Source organism: Mustela erminea, chromosome 1 (assembly GCF_009829155.1).
Source record: "Mustela erminea isolate mMusErm1 chromosome 1, mMusErm1.Pri, whole genome shotgun sequence".
Lineage (NCBI taxonomy): Eukaryota > Metazoa > Chordata > Mammalia > Carnivora > Mustelidae > Mustela > Mustela erminea.
The window spans coordinates 82,392,864-82,419,726 of NC_045614.1; the positions used below are offsets into that span (position 1 = coordinate 82,392,864).

The window sequence follows — 26,863 nt, forward strand, 5'->3', positions numbered from 1 at the left end:
TCCTTCTGATGCTCACAGAGTCTGAGAACCAACACTTTCCACCAGGGTCAGCAGACCTAGAGCTGGTGCCAGAGAACTAAATCTGGTTTGATGACTGTTTTAGTAAATAAAATTTTATTGGCACATAGTCATGTCTATTGGTTTAAATATTGTCTGTGGCTGCCTTCACACTATGATGGTGGAATTATAGTACAGACCATATGGTTCACAAAGCCTAAAATATTTATTATTTGGCCATTTCAAAAATACAAAAAAGTTGGCTGTTCCTGCTCAGGGAATCAATGACTTGATTGTTTAAGTCCCATCCTATTCTAACTTGTCCTGATTTTTCTTTTGTCTTCCCATATGAACCCTAAAAAACTGTGGATGAGATGTAGAAGATCATTTTTAAAAAGTTTAACCCTTGACAGTCATTCCACTTAGAGGACCTGAAAGTGTGCCATTTCCTCCAGACATGGTTGCAACTAAAATAACTTTTCTTATCCTTCCTCTGCACTTTAAGTCCTTTGCCTGCTTTTTCTGTCTTAAGTGAAAATGGAGAACATCTGTTCACCATCCTTCCTATATTACTTTTCAAATACTCGGAGGCTATTAAGTCACACTGAGTCTCTTACCTGCAGGCAAACATTGCCAATAACTTTAGCTTTTCCCCATTTCTTCTCTTACCCTATGTGCCTACCCTTGAATCATGCTCTTTTCTCTGCTTTGAATATTTATTAAGATGTACACCTCTTTCATAAGCGATTAGACATTGAACATACTTAACCAATCTTTCTGGCACCATTAAAATAAAACAGAACAACAAACAAATGAACCTTCCAAGAGGCCAGATTTTAGCTTTTTATTTTGTGAAGACTTCTATGTAATTGTGTTTCTTCTGACCTTACCTTTGTTTGAAGTTCACTAAATGTGGCCTACATGCCTTACTTTACACCCCTTTCTCTCCAAAATCAGTTTAATGATCATGCTTAAAAGGGTCAATTCTTATGTTCTGAGGCTGGACTCACTGGTGTCAAACATGTAGTATACTAGGTGCTTTTCACTGGCATCTGTTATTTTTAGTAGGTCAACCAATTTGTTCAACATACTGTAGGTGCTAATTCCAATTGACAAGAGTCTATGCCCCCATTTCTGTCCATCCTGTGACTCAGTCAATGAAATCTCTCTTTTCCCTTTCTTCCATTCATATTGAGTTTGATCTTTAGTCTTGGTATTTTCTGATGTGTTGCGTGAAAAATATACACGATGGTTTTTTATGTGGTTGTTTTGTTTCGACTTTTTGTACTTCTTTTATCATACTTTGTCTGGATTTTTCCAGAACATGTGTTTTTTGTATGGGTTGCAAATATATGCAGGGCTGTTGTTCTGTCCCGTTTGGTTTCTCTTCTACCACTTTATCTGTGATGTACATTTGTGCTTTTGGTATTATGGATGTCTTTGAGGGATAGCCAGTTTTCCTAAGCTTGCCTCTTGAGGTATGCCCTGCCATTTCTTTTAGCAGCTTAAAGCCTGCTCATTTGAAATATCTCATTACTGAAATAATCACTTTTAATTTACCAATTGTACAGCCTTTACCTTTCCAGAAACATAATGAATAATATAATTTGCTCCATGCCAATCAAATTCGCATCCCATGTACCAGAAATGTAGGATTTTATTCATGAACTATATTCACATAAGCGCTCTCAACATAGGATTTTTTAAAAATAAAAATAAACATGTTTTGAGGAATATTTATTTTACCATGTTCTTATATTAGCAGGGAAAGACTTCAGATATTTTGTAACTGTATAATATTCTGAAATGTGGTGAAAGAGTCTGAGTTCTTTGCTAACAGTTTCATTGTGCTTAGATCTATAGGTGGAATTCATCAATTTGTTGAGATCCTACCCAGACTAGCTAAATGAAAATGTAACCAAGGTTAAATGAAAGTGGAGGACAAAATTAAAAATGAAAATATGGACTCTCCAAAACATCTCCCTGGCTTTGTGGTAATACCCATTAAAGAAAGGCTGAGCATACAACATGGCTGTCTGTGGGGAAAAGGAATAGAAGATTGTGAGCTTGTGTATAAGAATAGAAAAGAAAGGAATTGTGTAGCAGTCATGATTTGGCTAGAGGTATTTGACAAAAAGAGCCAACTAAAATTTTGGCTGGACTAATCGAATTCTTCAGCTACAAGCAGGACTGCCATAAACAATTATTATCAAGATTTCCCCAGTGTCAATATGCCATCTAAAACTGTCTGTCTGGAATAGTTGGTAAAAATGTAGCAAATGGACAAAAAAGCTACTGATAAAATTAAGTGGCCTTGATTCCAGTCCATGTGAATACCGGAACATGTAGCATTTTGTTAAAAAAGAAAAAGAAAAGCGCCAGTCATATCATATTGTTAGTTAAACATCACACATGACTGTTTAGTGAAAAAAGGTGGGCTTCTAACTATATGAAAATATGGAGAAAAGACCCAAGTAAGGCCAACCAATGTCCAGTGAGAGGCTGGTTTGCTTTTGTTAGTAAATGTTAATATTAACATATTTTCCTTGTTTTTACTTGATGGCTGAGAGAAATATTTTATTAAACAAGAGAAAACTATTATTCCAAAAACGTTGCTGAAGAGAATAGGGATGGAAAAAAGAATGTGCTCATTCTCTTGCTATTGCTTTCGTTTTATCTTTATTTAAAGGGCTCGGGATCATATTTACTTTTATTAAAACTTACCCAGTGCATTCATGACAGTGGGCAACCAATAAATATATGATGAATGTTTGTGAGAGAGAATGAATGTGCCAAGAAGTAAACCTGAGAGGACAGAGAAGTGAGGGACAGTAGGAGAGAAGAGGTGACTGAGCAGGGAAGTAATCGCCACGAAGCTAAGAAGGGATGACTGTGAGTCAGTGCGCGTCCGTTTTTCCACTGACCAGAAATACTAGTGAACCTATGGCCATGCTGGATTCTGAGCCGGCTATTTTAGACACAGCTGGTCTCTGTCTCATGCAGTACTTTGTCAGATAATGCCATGCACTTAATTATTTTCTAATTTAAAAGATGGAAATACTTCTCTGGGTTACCATGAGATCTTCAAAGAGTGGGTGTTTCCATATAGGACATCTTTTTGGGTAGTTTCCATGTTGTTTACAGATTGTTTCAGTAACAGCTCTGTCTAGGTCAGACGGGTCATGCGTGTATCTGATTTGAATATGATCATTCCCCAGGTTGCTTTTGTTAACACCTCCTCTCCCCTCCCTCCATAATCCCTCCCTTCCTTCCTTCCTCCCTTCTTATTTCTCTGTCTCTTTTTAATATTATTTCCTATTCCTATACCACAATGCTTATACATTGAAAACAGGCATCACTGAATATTTCATGTTCTTAGTAGGAATGAACCAAATAGTATTAATGAAATTAAATGTAGTTTGCCATTTCCATTTACTCACTTTGGATTAATTTTCAGAGAAACAGTGTGTTATTTATCCATTCATTTATTCATTCACTCAAGTACACTTAACTGTCCATAAATTTCAGAGCACTTCATTAGGCATCCTGAGAAAAAAATTAAGGTACATTCCCCTTCAAGAAATTAAGGTAACACTCCATTTCAAAAACTTTTTACACCATAGCCAAATAACTCTACTAGTGAATAAAAAGTAAGATACAACATAATGATTAATGATTTCAACAATAACTTCAATGAAATCAAATTTCATAAAATATGGTATATCAATTTATTTCCTATCATTTAAATAAAATAATAATGAAAACAACAGTAAGAAGAGTTATTATAATTTAGTATTTACTTTGTTAAATATTTCTCTATGTAATCCGTAAGTCCTGTGGTTTAGATGTTATTTTCCTTAATATATAGGAAAAGAAACTACAGAGTTGTTAAGTTCCTTCAGACATGAAAATATTGGAATTTGGATTTCATCAGCTTTCTGATGACAAAGGCTGTTCTCATAACTACTTAAAATATTATGTGGAAGTTTGCAAAAGAGGAAATTGATTTTGGTGCTAAATGGACAGGGGGAGGGAAAAGTGGCATTTCAGAGAAACCTTGAAGGGCAGGGAGGAGTTAAACAAATGACACAAATGTGAAAAAAATTAAACAAGTATTTTCCTTATCTTAGTTATATGATGAAGCCACTCACTGGTATGAATAGGCAAGAAAAGGTCATAATGACACTGATAACATGGGAGACAGATAGTTAGCTCTTGGAAGGCATAATGACTTTTGAAAATGATATGCAGGACAGATTAGAATCATTCAGGAAAATGCAGGGCCAATTTCAGAAGAGATGCTTCTTGCAGAATTTCTCTCCTCTCTCAGCAGGCATCCCTGCTCAAAGCAATTTGACTCATTCTGTTTTGTTCTTCCTTTGGGATTAATGTCCTTTCAAAAGCACAAAATAATCTTTACAATTTAAGGCAAACAGGCCCATGAATTTAAAAGGACTAACTCCAATTCTCCCTGTCTGTGATCAGAACCTCTTCTCCATTTTCTTTATCGGGTTGGTGGTTCTTTTGTTTTCCACAGACCTTTCTGGTTTTACATTGATCAGGTGAGTGCACAGGCTTCCACTGTCTGAGACAGATCAATGAGGAAGAATAGCTATAAGGAAGCTGTATATTCTCAAGGTGTTCCTCATATCCAAGTCAGGAAGGGGTCTCACAAAACATATTCACTATGTCTGCAGTCATTGTTGCAGAATGCCAAGGAGTGGGGTCTTCCACTAACTGAGGAGCAAGTGCAAATCTCCAGTTGTCCTCATAACCTGGGCAAGCTTTGACAGAAAAGTCAAATGTCCTTCTTAGTCCTTTCACCAGATTCTAACCCAGAGAATGCTAAACATTTTGCCAAATAGCTTGGCATAAGGACACCCTGAGGTTGATTCCACTGTCCATCTTCCCACGCTGACAAAGCATTTCCACGTGTCTTCTAACCTGATGGATAAGAGCAGAGTTTAGGATGCCATAATGTCATCATGTTTAGGTCATTTTGAGTATCATGTTGAGGGTAGCAAACTTTGATCAATTGGATTAGATACTGGTATGTTGTGTTCAAGGGATTCTGAGGTCATCTAGATTTGTGATTGACTGGTAACTATGCCCTGAATACTAGAAAGGAAAGCAGGATCATGGATTTGTTTCTTTGGTTTATGGAGACAATGGATAGAATATGATTTTTACTAAGAGCAGAAATATTGAAATCAATCGATTAGTGGTTGCCTTCCTACTTTGAATTAGTTGCTACAAAGTACTTAATTTTATAAAGCCTCAGTTTCACTACTATAAAAGTTAAATTATGAAGTGTTAACAGATTGTGAAAATTAAAATCCTATGTATATATAAAGTGCTCAAAAATTGAGAGTGGTTATTATTATTATTTTAATGTTTATTATTATTATTTGAAATTGAATAATTCAGCACATGTAGTCCACCACACACCAGCAGAGTACAATTTAATTACTGGAATATTTTATCCTAATGGCTAAATTAAATATTTCTCTTCAAAATTTATTTAGGCCTGTGCTCTCTGGGTACTCAAATTCTAATTCTTCTAAGAAAAAGATGCGCTTCTAGTAAATTTGTAGTCAAAGAAAAATCAAAGACAATTTCTGTGATGCCCTACATTATCCAGTTAGCTCTGACTCAGTCTGAGTTGAGTCAAATGAATGGATCACTTCAGGATTTGTATCTACCTCATGGCAAGAGAAGAGCTATATAATTTAGGCTGGGATTCACAGAAGGGTGAGAAGGTGATTATGGCAAGCAGAAAAAAATCTGTGTTCTCTTGTTTACCTTGGACTCTGGTCTTGGACTTTTGGCAAGTGCCTGTTATTCCCTGAGCTCAGAGCCACTCCAGAAAGTTCTCTCAGACGGACCCTTTATAGTCTGTCATCTCCACCAACATGGCTCCCAGCAGTAATAGCTCCCAGGGATTATTTGCTTCCCATTCATTTTAGTTCCACTTTAATCCTCATTTTTAACTGCAGCATTTTATGATGTCTTTTATTTTATCACAATATAGATGTCTCTTTTCATTATGTGTTATGTTTTGGTGATGGCTCCATAACCTTGGTATGATGACTTTCTCTTCCCTGAGGCTATTAGCAATTTCTGTTTGTTTGTTTGTTTGTTTGTTCCCCCCCGCCCCCCCCCCCCCCCCCCCCCCCGATTTGTAAATCCTGTATCTGCTCCTTCCTAGCTATTTGAATGTGAAAACTTAGGTCCTTCACTCAGAAGCAATCTCTCTTTCCATCAATACCTCTTTGCCATTGGTGGGAATCACAACTTGATAGGTATTTGAGAGGAAGAAGGGTATAATAAAATCAAAGAATATGGGCTTTGGAATCAGATATATCTGGTTTTTTAATTCTTCTCAGTTCTACCACTTAACAAAGTGGCTTATCTTCAGTAAATGGAGCTCACTCAGCCTCTGTTTCTTCATCTATATAATGAGAACAAGGATATCTTCATTGTTTACATAAATAACATATATAAAATGCCATTTAGCACAGAACTTAGAATGTAATAAGTGCTCAAAATGACAGGATTTCTTATAAAAATAAAATATGGCCATGTGTATCTTCTCACTTGCAATCACTTTTAGACATTTTATTTCTCTTCCATTTTAAAGCCAGTCATTTTCAGGACACCGTAATTACTACAGTTCCATTAGTAACTGATTTTACATCTTTTCCAAGGACCAAATGCTTCAGAATTAAAAGAAAATATAAAGTTAGGTTTGTTTTAAGCAAAACCTGCCAGAAGAAACAATCACAGTGAGGTCGAGACTAAACAGAGCACATGTCAGCTCCACAGGGAATGTTCTTGAGGAAACTGAAATCAGAATTTCTTTTTGCTATTATAGGACTTAAAAGAATATTCACCAAAGCAGTGGAAACCAGAACTCACAGTTCCTACACCTTAGAAGGTAATGGATGCTATTATCACTAGGATAGTGTAGGGGCCAAGTGTAGGACCTTTAAGATAGCAAAAATGTGATTGTCCCTCTTTTGAATATATCTTCTTTTAATTTGGTGATGGTGATAGTCTCTTCGATGGTTATTTCTCAGTGTCACCTAGGGCTAACTCCAGCTGCATTTCCTAGGAATTCTGTGTCATGACTGTTATGAAAGAAAACTCAATGGAAATGTGGGGAAAAAATCACAGTGAAACATTGATGAAAACATTCACAATCTAGTTCCATCCATGTTGTCGCAAATGGCAAGATTTCATTTCTTTTGATGGCTGCATAGTATTCCATTGTGTATATATACCACATCTTCTTGATCCATTCATCTGTTGATGGACATCTAGGTTCTTTCCATAGTTTGGCTATTGTGGACATTGCTGCTATAAACATTCGGGTGCATGTGCCCCTTTGGATCACTACGTTTGTATCCTTAGGGTAAATACCCAATAGTGCAATTGCTGGGTCATAGGGCAGTTCTATTTTCAACATTTTGAGGAACCTCCATGCTGTTTTCCAGAGTGGCTGCACCAGCTTGCATTCCCACCAACAGTGTAGGAGGGTTCCCCTTTCTCCGCATCCTCGCCAGCATCTGTCATTTCCTGACTTGTTTATTTTAGCCATTCTGACTGGTGTGAGGTGATATCTCATTGTGGTTTTGATTTGTATTTCCCTGATGCCGAGTGATATGGAGCACTTTTTCATGTGTCTGTTGGCCATCTGGATGTCTTCTTTGCAGAAATGTCTGTTCATGTCCTCTGCCCATTTCTTGATTGGATTATTTGTTCTTTGGGTGTTGAGTTTGCTAAGTTCTTTATAGATTCTGGACACTAGTCCTTTATCTGATATGTCATTTGCAAATATCTTCTCCCATTCTGTCAGTTGTCTTTTGATTTTGTTAACTGTTTCCTTTGCTGTGCAAAAGCTTTTGATCTTGATGAAATCCCAATAGTTCATTTTTGCCCTTGCTTCCCTTGCCTTTTGCGTTGTTCCTAGGAAGATGTTGCTGCGGTATCATGCTTAGCGAAATAAGTCAAGCAGAGAAAGACAACTATCATATGATCTCCCTGATATGAGGAAGTGGTGATGCAACATGGGGGCTTAAGTGGGTAGGAGAAGAATAAATGAAACAAGATGGGATTGGGAGGGAGACAAACCATAAGTGACTTTTAATCTCACAAAACAAACTGAGGGTTGCTGGGGGGAGGGGGTTTGGGAGAAGGGGGTGGGATTATGGACATTGGGGAGGGTATGTGCTTTGGTGAGTGCTGTGAAGTGTGTAAACCTGGTGATTCACAGACCTGTACCCCTGGGGATAGAGTATTATGCCTCCATCAGAAAGGATGAATACCTAACTTTTGTAGCAACATGGACGGGACTGGAAGAGATTATGCTGAGTGAAATAAGTCAAGCAGAGAGAGTCAATTATCATATGGTTTCACTTATTTGTGGAGCATAACAAATAGCATGGAGGACATGGGGACTTAGAGTGGAGAAGGGAGTTGGGGGAAATTGGAAGCGGAGGTGAACCATGAGAGACTATGGACTCTGAAAAACAATCTGAGGGTTTTGAAGGGACGGGGGGTGGGAGTTTGGGGTACCAGGTGGTGGGTATTATAGAGGGCACGGATTGCATGGAGCACGGGGTGTGGTGCAAAAATAATGAATACTGTTATGCTTGAAATAAAAAAAAAAAAAAAGAAAACATTCACAATCAAGTGAATGCTTTAGCAGGTATTAATCCTAAGTTCAGTAGAACTAATTATGATGGATGTTAAGTTTAACTTCTACTTTGTTCTTCCAGACTGTGTAGATGAAGTGAAAAGGAAAACTAAACCAATAACAGGTTAATTCAAAAGAAAAAATGGTATCTTTGGATGAATGCATCTGCTTAGTTCATTCAGGTTGCTTTACTGGAATACCACAGATTGGGTGGCTCATAATTAACAGACATTTATTTCTCACAATTCTGGAGACTGGTAGGTCCAAGATCAAAGTGCAGGCATATTCTGTCTGGTAAGGCCTACTTTCTGGTTCACAGACTTCTGCCACATACGTGGAAGGGGTGGAATTCTTTCTGGGGCCTCTTCAATAAAGGCACTAATCCCATTCTAAAGGGCTTCACCCTTGTGACCTAAACACTGTCCAAAGACCCCACCTCCAAATACCATCACACTGGGGACTGGGTTTCAACATATTAATTTTGGGGAAGCACAAACGTTCAGTCTATTGCATTATGGTATCTGGCAGATTCATTATATGTATAATATGCAATATACTGGATTATAAGCACCAGTGGAGCAAGAAACTAAAATCGCTTCTTAAATATTCCAGTGCCTTATAGATGAGTCTGTCTCAGTATACATTCATTTCATTGTCTTTGGCAAAGTTTAATTGAAATCAGCTTTTTGTTTATAGAAGTTGTTTTTCTGTATTACACATCATCAAAGAAATCTGAATAAATGTAGATATCTGAATAAAATGTAGCTATAATGGCTTCGACTCTGGAAACGGAATGTTTGGTGTCAAGTTTTGGCTCTACACCTTACTAACAGTGTGACCTTGAGCAATTGTCTTTAACCTCATCATTATTCCCTTTTTTTTTTTTTAAATTCAAAAGACCATGAATGGACAAAGGAGCTGTATACTACATAGAGTTCTCTGCACAGTTCTGCCTGTGCAGGAGCTGAAACGTAATTGCTCCTAGACTGATGGAGGAAGGGGGAGTTGTTTAAAAGACAGAATAAATTCACACCTAAAAATGAAATCCATGATTAAGAAACTTATGTTGAGAAAAAAATGCTAATAAAATTATGTTATAAACAGATTAGAGCATTTTATGTTTGGACTATGTATTTATTTATTGTTTTTAAAGAAAAAAATAAAAAATGGAAACTTAATTGAACTAATTATTGGACAAAATTGGACTAAAAATCTTTGATCAAACGTTCTTTGTCTTTTAGCAATATACACCAATAAACTCTGACAGTTTAGGGCCCCTGGGTGGCTCAGTTGGTTAAGCATCTGCATCCAGCTCATCATGATCCTGGGGTCCTGGGATTGAACCCCACATGAGCCTGCTTCTCCCTCTGCCTCTACCTCTCAGTCTCTCATGAATAAATAACTAAAATCTTAAAAAAAAGAAAATCCTCTGATAGTTTAGTCCTCATTTCTGTTCTCTCCTTTCAGAAAGTTGCTGGCTTGTTTGCCTCTGGGTAGGCGTATTTCCCCCCTCTTGTCTTGCTCTTTCCAGTCCTTCTGGGTCTTTCTCACTGGGCCAAGGATCAAATCGTCAAGGCCCAGGGTTAGGCCCAGGCCTCTTGTATGCTTTCCCAGAGAAATCTTTCTCATGTCCAGATTTCCTGTCTGATGACTCTCCAGGGTCAGAGTAGAATCTGCCCAGAACTGGCCTCTAAGCAGTGGACCCTCTTATCCAATGGCTACTTTCCCACTTACTCTTCAGGCTTTTTAGGTCAAAACCTTAGCTTGTCTACTCTTAGACTTGCTCTTCTTGTCAACTAATAGCTTCACCATTTACATGATAAAAATACTACTTAAGATAAATGAAGGTAGTGTGTAGTTCTTATTTAACTCATTTTATTTTATTATTTTTTAAAGATTTTACTTATGTATTTGAGATAGAGAGGGAGAGAGCAGGAGAGAGGCCAGAAGGGAGAGGGAACAGCAAGTTTCCTCCTAAGCAGGGAGCTCACTGGAGGCCTCCATCCACCCAGGACTCTGGGATCATGATCTGAGCCAAAGGCAGCCACTGAACCAATTGAGCCACCCAGGCACCCCCTTATTTAACTCATTTTAATGGTAACTGGGAGAACTGCACTCAACCAGTTAAGCTCAGGAGATGTTTTATTAATACCTTGGATCACATTTAGTACCTACACAGATTGACAAGGGCTTGGAGATGAAGCAAAAAATGTAACACAATTATATCATGAGGGAAAACAAAACAAAACAAAACAAAAAAACCATGAGGGAAGATACTTAGCAGGCTCTGGAAGAACTTCATGCCCAGCTCTACTGGCATAGCAAAGTTCACGCACGGAAGTCCCAAGTGAAAGGCACAGATCATGAAAAACGATGCCAAGTAACAAGACTTCAGCCTTGTTTTGTTTTTTCTCTTTAGAGTGAGAAGACTAAAGCTTAGATATTACGAGCAAAATTACCCCGAGAGACAGATGTAGTTAGGCAGGTTTAACTGCCTGCATTAGCTGGATTTAAACACTTGACTATGATTGCGGCTGCACTGTGACACAGTTTCATGAAATAGAAGCTTAGTGATAGTACTCTCAAAGACTATCATATATTAATAAACATTCATTTGCCCTAGGACTGGCCCTTTTTGCATCCTTGCTTTGAAAAGGTGGCATCGTTTTTATCCAAAGCACTCATTATGCATTAATATTGATTTCAGCATTAAACATTTTTTAAATTAGATTTCCCATTGAGTGTTATCATCATTGATCACACATGAAGATTCATATTGTCCACTGTCTTCTCCAGGAGTGGATGAGTAATCCTTTTTCGTATGAATCCAACAGTGTCTGTCTGCCTCTGCCAGTGGCCACATTTGGCTCTTGGAAAGCTCTCCTCAGACCCAGAAGGAGAAGAAACCAGGAGAAAGGAAGACGTCCTCTCTTACCAGCAGTGCATTCTGAAACACACTGTATCAGGCACCTTATCTCTAAATTACTCGTTACTCAAACATGTTGGCTTTGCACTGGAGCTGTAATGCCAATAGAGCCCTCAGTGATGTTATAAGTGCTAACTGCTGCATACAATGTGGTAGACTCTAGCCACCTATGGCTGGTGAGCACTTAAATGTGGCTAGTGTGGCTGAGAAATGGAATTTGTAATTTTACTAATTTTTAATTTAAGATAGCCACGCATGGCTAATGACGACCATATTGGACAGCTTGGTACTAGAGCATTTTTATTACTACTTAAAATTTATTTTATGGAATTAAATCTTGGGTAATTCCTCTTGAGGAAAATTTTATATTTTAACATTTTATATCATTGGTACTGAGTTGAGAGGAATTTTTCAAGCAAAATCCTTTTTTTTTTTTTTAAGATTTTATTTATTTATTTGACAGAGAGATCACAAGTAGGTAGAGAGGCAGGCAGAGAGAGAGGAGGAAGCAGGCTCCCTGATGAGCAGAGAGCCCGATGTGGGGCTCAATCCCAGGACTGTGAGACCATGACCTGAGCTGGAAGCAGAGGCTTAACCCACTGAGCCACCCAGGTGCCCTTCAAGCAAGATCTTTTGACTTCTTGTGAGGAGGTACTTATCCTGAGTTACATACCCTTTGACAGAGGAGCTGAAGTACGGGGTTAAAAGTCTAAAACCCCTTACTCTGGCAGTACTAACAGAATCTTCTCCAGTGTTTCCCAGACACCAGAAATTGTCATGATAGTTAGCTAAATAAATGAGAGATTCTACTTTTCGTCTCGTGAAGACTTAACTCAGGATATTGGCAACTAGATAATAGCCTTTTTTTTTTTTTTTTTAAATTTTGGTCATGGCATTCACTGACAGTGACAGAGAAAAATGTTAGCTAGCCCTTCTTAGGTTCCTTCCAAAATGAGTTTTGAGGTGATTTACTGAAATGCTAAAATACCACAACTTGAAATGAAAAAATACAGAATCTGAATAGGGGAAAACACGGCTGGTTCACATGTGTTTTCTTTCATGTTTTAAGATGGAGTCCTGACCATTGACTTGGGCTAATGTTTCTGAATCGGTGTTTCCAGAGTGATACTCCAGTTGTCTTGACTCACACTCCTATTCTCACCTCATCCCTCTCCGTGGTTAGAACAGGATGTGAGACAGCAGCCACCATCCTGTGGGGCTTAGTGCTGCCACCTGCCTTGGGCATCAGACGTTGCTTTAACATTTGAATTGACCTGCCAAGGGCAAGTCACATAAGGCCAATGAGGACTTTGATCCTGAGAGAGGAAGTGCTGGGTCAGCTTTCCAAAACCTGATAGATAAATTAACAATCTAAAACAAGGAGGAGATGAAAGTAATAGAAGAAATATTGTGACCAAGTCACACTAAATTCAGATTTTACTTCAAAATAGTTCTAGTTTTATCACTCAGTTGGGAACAATATTTAAACAAAGATCAGAACTGAATGAGAGTTTGGATCACTGAGTTTAAGGAGACACGGTAAACGTAAGTTTTCTAGCCACAAAGTAGAAAAATCATCACAGCATTGAAGTACCCAACCAACAACCTTGAGCCTTTGAGAGGCAGTCACACAAGCAAATGCAACAAACATGTATTTATTTTCCTGATTTGGCAAGTAGATGTTAAAGAATGCAAACTTGAGGGCTTTTGAAACATGTTTGATATGATATGCATGTCTTTCTGGATTCTCCCTCAAGTATATGGCAGTGCTAGGATGTTCCCATGGTAAATAAATATCTGTGATAAATACTGAATATTCATTTATTATAGTCTTTACAAGGAATGGGTTTATTTTTTTTTTTTTTTGGAATAGTAATAAAAATTTCAAGATTTCTCATTTTAATGCCTTACGTCTGGCTGCAAAGGAGCTGCTTGTCTTATATGGTAAAACTGACTTTGTAGAGGATTCCTTTTACTGTTACTTTGTTGATTTTTGTGGTTGTTTTAATTTAAAAGCTGTTTTCATCCGTGCTTTGAAATGTTTAAGGTCACTGGGATTCATAATAGATGCCACTTCTTACCTGTGCAATTTTAGGTAAGATATTTTGCCTCCTAGAACTTTGGCTTTTAAATTTGTAAGGTGAGTATTACAGTAGATACATTCAGAATTGTGCATTTTATTGTGTTTTTATTTTATATTTTTAAGTTTCTATTTAAATTACAGTTTGTTAGCATACAGTGTAGTATTAGTTTCAGGTGTATGGTGTAGTGATCAACACTTCCACACCACAGGTGCCCCCCTTAATCCCCTTCACCTATTTCACCCCCTCCCCCCAACCTCCCTCCCCTCAGGTAACCATCAGTTTGTTGTTGTGCATTTTAAAGGAATTAGGGATAGGAGACCAGGTCCATGCAATTACTCAGTAGAGTTATAATATTCAGCGGTATTCTCTACACTTATTCCTACCCATCCTTGCTGGCCGATTTCACTCACTACAGCACTCTGTGGCCAGTGCTTTGTGTCAAATCAAGTTTTACTTTTATGCATCCAATCCATCATTTGTTTTCTACTCCATGCTAGTGGTATCAGATCTAAATATTTTTCTGTCCACTATCACACAGACCCTGGAATTCGGAGAGCACCTCTCCTTCCCTCAATGCACATGACAAATTCGAACTGAAATCATTGGAAATGGATGTGAATAGTGTTTCATGTGTATCAAAGTAGTTGCTTCACAAGTAACTACTCAGAACTTGATACACTTAAAATGCTTTTGAGGGCGCCTGGGTGGCTGAGTGGGTTAAAGCCTTTGCCTTTGGCTCAGGTTGTGATCCCCGAACCCTGGGATCAAGCCCCTCATCGGGCTCTCTGCTCAGCCGGAAGCCTGCTTCCTCCTCTCTCTCTGCCTGCCTCTCTGCCTACTTATCATCTCTGTCTGTCAAATAAATAAATAAAATCTTTAAAAAAAAATGCTCTTGATGTTTTCCTGTTAGATATGAATATTCTGAGTGGTTTATTAGCTCAATCATAGCTCAATATTGAAACATATTATGCTTGTATATAAGTATATATGTATAATTATATATTTAATACATAAATATGTGTATATTTAAATAAAAATGTATAGTTAAAGTTATATATGTACATATATATGTGTGCTTGTGTGCATGTGTGTGTGTGTAAAACTGATGGTTAAGGAAAAAGATACCATAGAAATTATTTATCTGATCAGGAAATTGAGGATTTATGCTGATTTTTATAAATGGAGACTTAAAATATTTTATGTATATATAATGTATTATAATAATTATGTATGTTCTATATATTTATATGCATATTTTTACATGTATATATAATTATATTTGGTATATATATATATGATTCCCAGTTCTAAAGCATACATGGTTTTGAATATTTAACAGCTGCAACCTTTGATTATTTTGAACTTCAGTTTTGTCATTTGGAGAAATGAAAGATTAAGTAGTAGGTTAAGCTGTCAGGCTGTCAGACAGGACATCTGTGACTATTTGATAAACCCTGAATGCATGAATGGATTAAGTGCAGAAGTTCAAGGTTAAAAGTGTTATATTACAGAGAGAACACTCTCTCACTCTGAAGGAATATTTCAAAATATTGATTTAAAAAGTATCTTCTTTGTGAAGATCCTCTTCCGGCAGGGTCAAAATAAACAAACTGAATGATATGAACATGCTTTAAAAATTGTCTTGATTGACTGCTTTCAGAGAGCCCCAATTTGTGTCTGGAGGAATTTGAGCAGCTCCTCCGCAATTCACTAGGTTCCTTAAAAAATACATGCCTCACTTAGTGGACCCATTGGGCTAAGTACTATACATACAATATCTAAAAAGATAGGCATTGAGTGGCAACTGCTGGCTTTGAATATTCTTTTTTCTGTATGAATTATTAAGATGAACTTTTCCAAATTTTATATTTTAATTTGATTTTCAGAAATGCAAACATTTGAAGTGAATGTGTCATACTCTGTCACATAATCTTTATTAACAAATACTCCATTAACAAATGGGTTACTCTTTTTTTTTTTTTTCAAATTCATGTTTGTACTTTTGTGAGCATAGAGCTGTCTTGTGAGCAGACCAAAGTAATATTTAATGTTTGCTCGATAGTTCAAGTCTAAGTTCTAAATATAAACTAGCAGAATAAACATTAAAAAGGGAAATTTTTATGAACTTTAATGATTATCTTACTTACTTTATTTACCTAAATTATTCAGTACTTTAGTGTCTAACATACTATACTCAATGAATGTTTTTATTTGCTGACTTTCATGGCATATTAGAAATTTGGTATACAGAGAGATATTAACTGCTCTGAAATCAGAATAATTTGTTTGATTTGTTAAACCTGTGTCTGTTAAAATTGCATAGGGTATGAAAGAGGTGGTATTAGACATAGGTAGGCAGGGTTTCAAACAGAAAAGGTATGAACTTACATTTTTTTCAGTCTCCCCTCCTCAAGGCTTCAAAATGCTTTCCTCAAATTAAGAATACTAATACTTCCAGAAGTGTGATATTCCAATGAATGTAGGAACACTGTTGGTAAATAATAACAACAAAGCTACTCTTTTTAACAGATAATAATGCCTACCAATTTATTATGCATTTTGATGTTCATTATCGTTAAGGTCAGTTTATAATAAAGAAAATAATAATAAACATATATTTGTATCCTAAATGCAGTAGTTTCTATTTAAAAAAAAATGAAGAAATGAAATGACTGTTTTCTCAAGAATATTTTAGTCTGCTTTACAAATTAAATGGGTTTTATTTGCTGATCTTGATTTTGCCCTATTTGCAAATAATATTCTTGCTGCTGAGCAGTTTGGTGCAAGGAAGTATTTCAGGACATATCCAAATTTTAAAAGGAGAAATGTTAGTCACAGATAATCTTTAAGAGGGAGCTTCAGTTTTTTACCTTAATATCAGCTCTGTGGATTTTGCGGCAAATATCTATTTTAGAATAAAGCATTCGACATTTCACTTAGACTCATGAATAGTTATACCCTGCTGTCCAAGTACTGCAAGTGGACCCAGAGTTTGCTGGAGATCATCTTCTCTGAGGAGTGAAGCATATAGGATTGGGCAGAGGGAAAAGTCGAACTGTGATACAGTCACAACAGAGGCGTCTAGATCTTATGAGGAGTTCTAGAACAGAAATAGAGCTCCAGAGTCGTCCTGTCTTGAGGCGAAAGGGAGAAGTCTTGACGCCCCTGTTATTAATCAGTCATTAGACTCTGGAAGAGTTTGACCTGTGGTGAGGCGGCACCCTCTGGCCCAAGACAGTGTATGTGTAGGTTCTTAGTTTGAGTCATCAGCTCCCAGCGCTGAGGAGCTGGGGAAGGGGCCTGTCTAAGCATCCTGCAGCATCCACTACACTGTATTTGCATAGCCAGTAGCCAAAAAGCATGTAGTCATGTGTGCTCTGCTTTCGAACAGCCTTTTTGGCTTATCTCTTCAAACAGGTAAGAAGAGATGGGCTCTTCTTAGTTTGAGGCATCAGCTCCCAGCGCTGAGGAGCTGGGGAAGGGGCCCGTCTAAGCATCCTGCAGCATCCACTACACTGTATTTGCATAGCCAGTAGCCAAAAAGCATGTAGTCACGTGTGCTCTGCTTTCGAACAGCCTTTTTGGCTTATCTCTTCAAACAGGTAAGAAGAGATGGGCTCCAATAGTTTGCCAGGTTCTCCGAATTTTATGACTCTTTCTTGATATTTGGTATCCTCTGCTAAAGAAAACCCAGTGGCAACAATGAAAGAAGGTTTTGAGCTACATGTATCAGTGTATATGAAATGCATACTTATCTTGGAGGAATGGAGGTGGGAATTAATTTTATCAAGCAATCAATCTACTTTGTGCCTCTCATTGTGCTGGATAAAATAAATAAATATGCTTGAGCTATCTCTTTATCTTTTTTAGTCATTCCAAACCAGAGGGGGACTTATAAATGAAATAATTACAGAATATGTTCCTGCTTAGTTGTATTCTTTGAATCACAAGAACAGAACGTTTCAATGGAAACTACTTAACAACTGAAGAATTTTTCCATTTATTTTTTCTCCATAGTATTATGTTAGCCCTTACTTAATTTCTGATATTTTAGGCTCAAAGAAGGTAATGGATATATGTGAACACCTTCTGTAAAGCATGATGTGTGACACAGATAAAAATAATACAAAATTGTTTATTAAAACTCACTATTATTTGTGTTCACATTAAACCATATCATTGATTTCCACCCAGACATATTTTACTTTGAGTTTTCTACAGACGTACTGACCAAAAATTCATTTTGGTTCTTTAACTTTTAATCAAAAGAAATTATTAGTAATACTGAACTCAAGTCAGATCTATCACCAAAGTTTTAGGGATGCTTTCTCTAAAAAAGTTTAGGCACCCACACTCAATATACTAACAGGTAGACAATAAAACACATGTACGGTGTGCTCTGGTGAATGCAGACTTGTTATTTTTTTTCTTTGATCTATGTTTGTTTTAACATCTGCCCTTTATTTTCTGACTTGTACTACTTTCTATTTTAATTGGTTTGCTGATTCAAACTTGCTGCTGTTGGCCTTGCTGTTGTTAAGGAACATTTTCAAAGGGAAGTGAAAAGAGTGGGGGAAAACACTGGTTTTATTAATTTGACTCCAGCTGATTTTATACCTGGAAACAGGAGAGTTAATGGTTTTCTTGTATGGTTAATTACATCTTGCGCCAATGGCTTCTGTTGTAGGCATTAAGTCACCCACCTTGTTAGCAGATCTACTGGTTTAGTAGGGTTAGATTCACCATCAGGGAATCATTTTTAAAATGTTTACCTTGTGTTCAGGTAACTGATTGAGGGCAGGATGATGGATGTGTCCAGCTGACCAGAGAGGTGATTGTGAGATTTTTGAAGATTATTCCTATGGGTCTCACTCTGCTTTGAAAACAAAATGGCAGGCAAGTGAGTGGCACAGACATGAGCTTCTCTTCTCTCTTCTGTCCCTTAGAGTTCTTTTCCATGAGAAAGGAAAAATCCCACTGTATTTTGTTTTCCTAATGCTTCTTGGATTTTCACCAGCAGGTTTTTACAGTCTGTTGCTTGCCTCTCAGATTAGAAGAATGCTGGCATATTTTAACGGTTTCCTAGGATTCAAACAGCCTTTAATTAACAGCAAATTGATGTTTTGGAATGTTACCAAAATATGGGAGACTGAACACTGAGATGGGCTTCTTTCCTTCCAGCTTCTGAGTGCATGAAGTCCAATAATGGGGAGTGAGGGAGAGGAGTGGGGGCGCTCCCTTGCAAACAGCCAGTTGCCTACTAGTATGCAAAGGGTGTCTTTGTTGGCATAATATTCCCACTGCTTGCTCATTGGTGGCCTTCTAAATTCCACCTACTCATGACTGGGAAGGACATAGGTAGTCATCGAATGCTCAGAGCTACCAGAGTGCTGAACAGTTCAGGGATGGCTGGGTTTGTAGCTGGGTTTGTAAGTGGGTTCACTTGTTTTAATCCTCCAGCTGCCAGGTCAGTAAGGTGTGGCTGCCTGTCTTTGTGGTTAAGTTTCTTTTCCATGCCAAGTTCATGTCATCTTGCTGCCAGAGTTTTGGACGTGGTGGAAAAGAGCAGTTCTGTAAAATAATCGTTTAGACTGTATGGGTGTTCTGAGTAGAAGTTCCTTTTCAAAGAGGGGTGGGACTGCAACAAAGCAGTTTTCCTTTGGAATCAAGGGATCTTAGGGAAAGATTTGTTGCTGATCCGATCCACAGCTTTAGGCCAGAAAGGAAAGATAGATTGTGGAGTATGAAATGTTTGAAATGTTTACTGTTACGTACACAACTGTACAGTTATTATCGGAGGGGCGAAAGGCAGCAGCTTCACTAGCTCTCTCTGCCTACTGGCAGGTCGTCGGCTCACTGGCCACTTCATAGCAGAGGCCACTACAGTCCCTGTCTTGCTTTTTCCAGTGACCCACCAAGCTGGCCTTTGGGGCTCAAAAGACACCTTGATGGTTTTTTGTTTTTGTCTTTAGCGTGCACAATGTCGCTGATGGCGCCCTTCGCTCTCCTCTCTGCAGGTGGTACATGCCAGAGCCCCGCTCTCCCAGCCCTGGTCCGTCCACCAGCCCCTCCTCTGCAGCCTTCGCTGGATATCAAACCCTTTCTTCCCTTTCCTCTGGACACTGCGGCCGCAGTCAACCTCTTCCCCAATTTTAATGCGGTAAGTCCCCAGGTCACATTTGCATATGGCAGAGTGGTAAGTGCCAGGGGTCCTTTGGCGTTGTTGCTATTGTTGTTTTTCTGTTTTTGAAAGAAAGGATTATCTTAGTTTTTGAAATTAATGCTCATATAAAATGTTTTGTTAGTTCTCAGAGGAGAGTCTGCTGCAGGGTCTTTTCAATACAGTAGTTGAGGTCATAGGGTTCCTTTTTTATAGCTGAGGCTTTGGGACTTGTTATGAACAATAAATTCATTTGGCCACAAAGCTGTAACCTTGGTTCAGAATAGAAAGAGAAGAGTAGTCCTGATGTGCGGTGAATTGGCCACTACCTCTATTTTGCTGTTATCATTTATTCTGTGGATTGTCGGAATGCCACAAGGTACCTTGTTGCCTGCTTATGTAAGGTCCCCAGAACTAGGCTCCTTCAAGGGAAAATGAAGAGATTTCATCCAAGTGGGTTGATCTTGAGTTCATGTTTCCCATTTAGTGTCTTTCTGGGTAATACTAACAATTCCATTATTTTGTTGGAATATATCTACATTAAAACTTAATGAATTTGTTAAAGAGAATGTTAGCATTCAAGTAGATGTCTAAAGATTTAAATGTGTTTCTTCTATCTGGGTGCTACACTTTAATTTTCAAATTTGTTGCTTCTTTTCTTATTTAATAAAGAGGAACCCAATAATCACAGTACTGATGAATTCCATTCGCAGAGTACTTTTTTCCTCCTTAACTTACAGCAACTCTGCATTCTGGTGGTAGGTGGGTTTCTTTTGTTGGTTTTACTTTTTTTGTTTTGTTATGTTTTTCCTTCTTACTCTCCTCAGGTTAAGTCTTACTTAAATTACTTTGTTAATGGTCTTCTCAACACAAATTCAATTACTTACTTGCTTCTATTTTCACTCCTAGTCTTTGTGAGTTGGCAGATTCCCCATATTCATCATCATCTCCTTTCGTACAAGCACTGGAAGTAGTCTTATGATGAAAATAGAAATAAGGGTTGAAAAGGTTAGAAACCCGTGACTATTTTTTCCCTAGTATCATCTGATTCAGATTTCAGCAGTTTGTCATAATGGAGGTCTGAGCTTATCAATGATAGGATGTGTCAACACAACCAAAGAAGATTAAGATGGGAAGTCACTGAATGCCCAGTGATCTAAATAATACAGATTTTCTTTTTGCGACTCCCGTGATGGAGTTTTAAAAATCTTCCCACGTTAGATCTTTCGCTTTCAGGACACAGAAGTGGGTCTTATTTTCTTTAACAGTACTTCATCATGGGGACTCTTTTCATGCCAATGAGATGACACAGTTATATGCTAGTCCTCGCTAAAGGGCAAGGCAGAACAGAATGATTACTTTGCTCTTTTAGGGGTGAGCCGTTTTCCCTGGGAATCTTATTTTAAAATTGATGGAATGTAAGTGGAGGAACATCAAAATCACGTTTCCCAAGGAAAGATTTCTAATCCTAGGTGTTTCAGTAAGAGTAGAGGAAAAATTGCTCAGCATCAAATTCTCTGATTTTTAAATGACCACCCTCAAGTCCCGTGAGTTCCCTTTCTCTGCTCTTCTGTTAAATGGTTTCCTGGCACAGTCTTGCTTCCCAGACACCCAGAGATGATCCATCAAGGTGTGTCACCTCACCTCTAAGCCCACTTGGCATCCTGTCAGCTTTAGAGCGGTTGAGGTGAAATTCTTGGAAGGCTATAAAAAGCTGTGTTTTAAACTGTCGATTTGCCATTTGAGAAATATTAAAAGCAAAATGATTAATTTGATTGATGACTATTGCTTGTCATAGAAAACAAAGATGAGTGATTTGCTGAGCTATTTGACACTCAGCAAGCCTCTTTATCCTCTTTGCTACAATTTTTTTAAATTAATTAATTTATTTATTACCATTTACTCCTCTTTAAAATAAAGGGAGTAGACCTAATAATCTCTTCCTCCTCTGGAGTTTATTTCACTCAAATATTTGAGCTTTTGTGGGCAAAGACAGCATTGTGTGATGGTCAAGCTGGACCCTGTAACTAGACTGACTGTGTTCAAATCTCAGAGTTGTTGCTTGTCATCAATATGACCTTGGGTAAGTGATGTGACTCCCATGTATCTCAAAATCTTCATCTGTAAAATGGGACTAATAATTAACCTACTTCTTTGGTATGTGGTAATGCTAATGTGTGTTAAATCATGTAAAACAGCACTCAACCCATAGCAAGCACTATTTGAGTGCTAACTGTTACGTTCATTCATAGCGTGTAAACTTCTTTTTTTTTTTTTAAATGTGGCAGTTCATTAAGTAAGAGCAAAAGTTTGACTTCATTCTTTTTCCTCTGTGATGAAATTTGACTTATGTTTGTATTTATTCCATTTAAATGAGACTCTCTGTTGCTACACATATTAAGTTATTTCCTTCCAGTGCTAGTCAATCTGTAGCAACCAAGGATTAAGCCACTCTTTGTTTAATATTGAGGGGGAAAAGCCCCATAATCAGGTGGCTTTGGACTCAGAGTATAGAGCATTTCTCTAAATAACAGCCTGACTTCTTGATTTTGTAGCAGGTCTGAATCTCAACCCATGAATTCAAGGTGTCTGAAATATAATTTTTTTATTGCTATAAATTGATTTTTATTCCTCATTCAAAACTCCATTTTATGGTGAAGGGAAATTCAATATAATTCTGTTTCAGGGTGTGCTAAGGTTGTGGAATCAAGCAGGTTATCCATCCAGCTCTTGGTGGGTTACTCCCCTATTCACCAAGTTATTTATCTACAAAGACAGTCATAGATGGTCAGCACCTGGTTAGCATGGCTAGGTAAGCCCCCAGCTCCCAACTTTAGACATACACACTTTACAAGGCTGTTGGTGGTCCGTTCCGCCTAGATGTGCCAAACTGCTATTATCTCTTTGCCAAGAAAATGATGAACCATCTGCCACCAAACAACTTTCCTGCATCTGACCTTGTTGAAGCAAGTTCATGACAATCACAGACTGACTGCCTGTTATATTCCCCCACTGAGGCTTTGTGTATGGTATCATCTGTCTGTTGGGAATAGGGTTGGGCAGAATGTTGAAGGAAAAAATATATATATATAAAATAAAATCATGAAAACATAAATGGATATCCCTGATTATTATCTTTCCACAAGAGCAAAAGCCACTGGGTTTGGATGTAAGTCAAGTAGAATAATGAAACATCTGTAAAAATATGCATAGTTAGCAAGGAAAGGAAAACAGGTGGCATATCTGAGCTTGGAAGAGGATATAAAAGAGGACATTCGATAAAACCATTTCCCTTGTTCTTCTCAGTCAATTTTTAAAGATTAGCAATAGAAACTGTTCCCTTAACCTAAGGATGTCATATCCTGGTTGTTTCAGTAGCTTTCAGACAAGAGAGAGCTTTCCTTGAATTCCTCATGTACCCCCTAACCTACCCCTCAATCTCTTAAGACAATGTGGAGTTTCAGTACTCCAGGAGTACTCAGGAGTACTCAGGATCATTCTGATCCCATTCTGCATCAGCATTTCTCGAAAGGAACCAATCCTGGAAATAGTCAGATGGTGTTTAGGAAAGAAATATTAGAAAGTGGTATGAGTTTGGTCCATTCAATCAATTGCTGTTAATAAGTGCATCACTACGTGACAGGAATCATGATAGCAAAAATTATATTGTGATGCCTGCCCTGAAATAATTCAATTTATAAAGGAAGCTTGAACAAATAAATATTGGTAAATATGGGTGCTTTTATGAAGAAAGATGTATAGAGTAGAATGGCAGGCTGGGGTCAAGAGTAGAAGGTTGTGTGGTTGGCTTAGTGAGGGTTTGGTGAGAAAAACAAAAACTATTCTAGGCATGCAGACAGGAAGGGACTTAATGTAAGGATTTAGGTGCTTTTAAAGCCTTTGGAGGTGCTATGCAGTCAAACAAAGGTCAGAGAAGGCTACTGTTGGCTCTCAGTTTTCATGCTTGCTTTCATGGAATCAGGAAGTTGCAGAAATACAAGATGCTCAGTAATCCCAGTTACTTTCATCCAAATCCCATGAAATGCCTCTCTTTATGGGGTCCATGCCTGAATACTGCTAGCAGAGACCCGTGGGAATGTAACCCTAGGGCTTCCAGTCCTTGTTATGTGCGGGAGAGCACAGAGGAGGGAAGGCGGTGCTGAGCTGCCAACAGACTTGACATGAGGGCAGAATAGAAAGGTTATGCATAATCAGAAAACCTGAGCATGTTTGCAACCATGGATGAGAGGCTAAATCCTTTGGAGCCTCAGTGTCCTTTTCTATAAAATGAGAATGAATACTTTTCTCTTAGGTTTGTGATCGGAAGGAGAGCTGACTTTCAAAATGCTGGAGACTGAAGCTGAGAAGTGGCTTGGGTTACTTAGGATGTTGTTTACAGTGGGAGCTGATCATCAAAAAATACCTATACTCCTTGACAGTTTTCTCCTTAGGTCTCAGAATTCCCCTCTCTTTTTCATTACTCTAACATATTAAAACTTCATATCCTCCTCAGTAGTTATGACAATAATGAACCTTCAAAATTTTGTTGAAAATGTACGACTTTGGGAGAATGTGTTCCTGAGGACTGACTGTAAGCCTGATCTTATGTCCGACCTCTCCCATGGCTTTAACCTTCCATTAAAGGTTAAATGAGTAAACGGACCTAATGCACCTGCATATACCAGATTCTCAGTAAACACTGAGGTCTTTCTCCTTCTAGGAGATGCACAAAAATGAATAAAGTCACAGAGAGGGCCCAAAGGCAGAAAGATGGGCAAATAAAGGAGAGTAACTCTTTGCCTTCAATTAGCCTGGGCTAATACTCTATATTTTTTTTAAGTTTATTTATTTTTAGTAATCTCTGCACCCAACATGGGGTTTGAACTCATGACCCCGAGATTAAGAGTTGCATGCTCTTCTGACTAAGGCATCCAGGTGCCCCATATTCTCTAACATTCAAAAAAAGTAAATCAGTGTAGAAATGTTGACTCTGTGTTATTCCTGTGTCTTATATGATTTCACTAGGGGAGAGGGAGCCAAGGGGGCGACAGGAGTGGGGAGGGAGATGCTGAGAAAGAGAGATCAGATCTTAGCATCTAACTCTACTCTAATTCAACCTATTTCTCAAAAAACAGCAGCTGGACACTTGAGTGTGGTGTTAGTTTGAGTTTAGGAATGTTATCAGTTGCAGGGAGGGGGACAGGAAGGTGAAATTTATGTGATTTATAGCAGTGTTTCTCATACTGTATGGTGCTTATGAATCCCTGGGGGAATCGTATTAAAACTCAAGTTCTGGGGTCCCTGGGTGGCTCAGTGGGTTAAGCCTTTGCCTTCACTCGGGTCATGATCTCAGGGTCCTGGGATCAAGCCCCACATCGGGCTCTCTGCTCAGCAGGGAGCCTGCTTCCCCCTTCTCTCTATGCCTGTCTCTCTGCCTATCTGCAATCTCTGTCTGTCAAATAAATAAATAAAATATTAAAAAAAAAAAAAAACCTCAAGTTCTGATTTAGTTGTTCAGGTTCAGGACCTCAGGTTTTGAACATCTGTGGGTATTGGGAGGGGAATCCAGAGGAATGATTAAATACACTGGACAATTCTTATACTCCTGGAGCATATTTCTTCATTCATTCAACACAAGTTTATTGAGGACTGACCATGTGCCAGGCCCTTCAGAATCAGTAGTAAATCTAACAGACTAAATTTCTGTCACTGTGAAACTTACTTTCTGATGTTTGTTGGTGGGGTGTTAGGGAGGTTTGAAGTATTGGAAGCTACAGCTATATGTTGAGAATCAACCTTCTGTGGTTCTGTTTCATCTCCCAGAAATGCTGCGAGCCTCTCTTTTTGGATGACATTGTGCAAGACATTGGCTACAGCTGCTATTTATTAAATGCTTGTTATGGGGCAAGTATCTGACACTATCACCTGCCTCCCAACTGGTTAAAAGCAAAAATTTTCTATGGAACTTTCAAGCTTTTATGTGTGTCACAGTCCCAAAATTGTTAGTGAGGAGAATATATGACTGAGTTTTTTAATTCTCTTATTCATTCAATAATTTATTCATTCTACAAATGCTGGAGTCCCACCAAATAATTCTATAACTTGAGACACGGGCCTCTTGAAAGTAACAGTTCCATCAAAGGCATCTTTTATGAAGATGACCCAAATAAATGTAATGGAGAATATGAGGAAGAAGAAGTAATTAATCTCTTCTGCATTGATTTGCTTATTGGATGTTTACTAAGCTCTAGCTCTATATCTGACACTATAGGAGACAATAGAAAACAAAAAGAAGAAGGAAGAAGAGAAAGAAGAAAGAGGAGAGGAGGAAGAGGAAGCAAAAGGGCTGAGGGGGAAGTGGAAGAGGAGGAATTTTCCTTGTGTCTATTATTATTGAAATAAGTTGATTAGCCACTTCTTAAAACACACTTCTACCAGTGACTGGTATACAGCTGGATGTTAAAACATTGCATTAGACAGTAAGATTCAGGCAAGCAAGAACTCCATCTATATAGTTCTCTTCATTTGTTGAAAAAATGGGGTAGAGTAGTTTAATCATTCTATGAAGTCTCTGTAATTAAATGCTTAAATAAAGTCCTTTGAAAGTAAATGCTCCCTGAGTTCAAGGGAAGGTGAGGTCACTTGGAGGTGGCCAAGGAAAGCTATATGGTAAAGGTTAATGTTTAATTTGGGAACTGAGATCAGCTCCATATTAATCTGTTTAATAAAGTAACCATAGCACAGAGCCTAGGACAGTACAAAGACTCACACACAATTCTAGAATGAGTGAATGGAGGATAGAGGGTTGCATGAATAGACAGTAGATAGATAGATAACATAGAAGATGCTTGATAGATAATAGAAGATAATACAGTTGTGCCATAAGAAAACATAATTGACGGGAATGTTTCAGTAATTTAAAAAATCTAAGTACTCACTGTTTTCATACATTAGATTATTTCCATCTAACCAAAGTTATTAATTTAAGCAATTATTAT

General features: G+C 38.0%; 1 protein-coding gene across 2 annotated transcripts in view; it reads left to right on the forward strand.

Moving 5' to 3' along the window:
• The window catches only part of ZNF385D (zinc finger protein 385D), a 914,313-nt gene that overhangs the window by 671,139 nt on the left and 216,311 nt on the right, over window positions 1–26,863 (forward strand). For both annotated transcript variants that reach the window (XM_032331133.1, XM_032331196.1), the window contains one exon: window positions 19,723–19,865. In XM_032331133.1, the coding sequence (XP_032187024.1) occupies window positions 19,723–19,865 (143 nt within the window). The remainder of the gene's footprint in view (window positions 1–19,722; window positions 19,866–26,863) is intronic.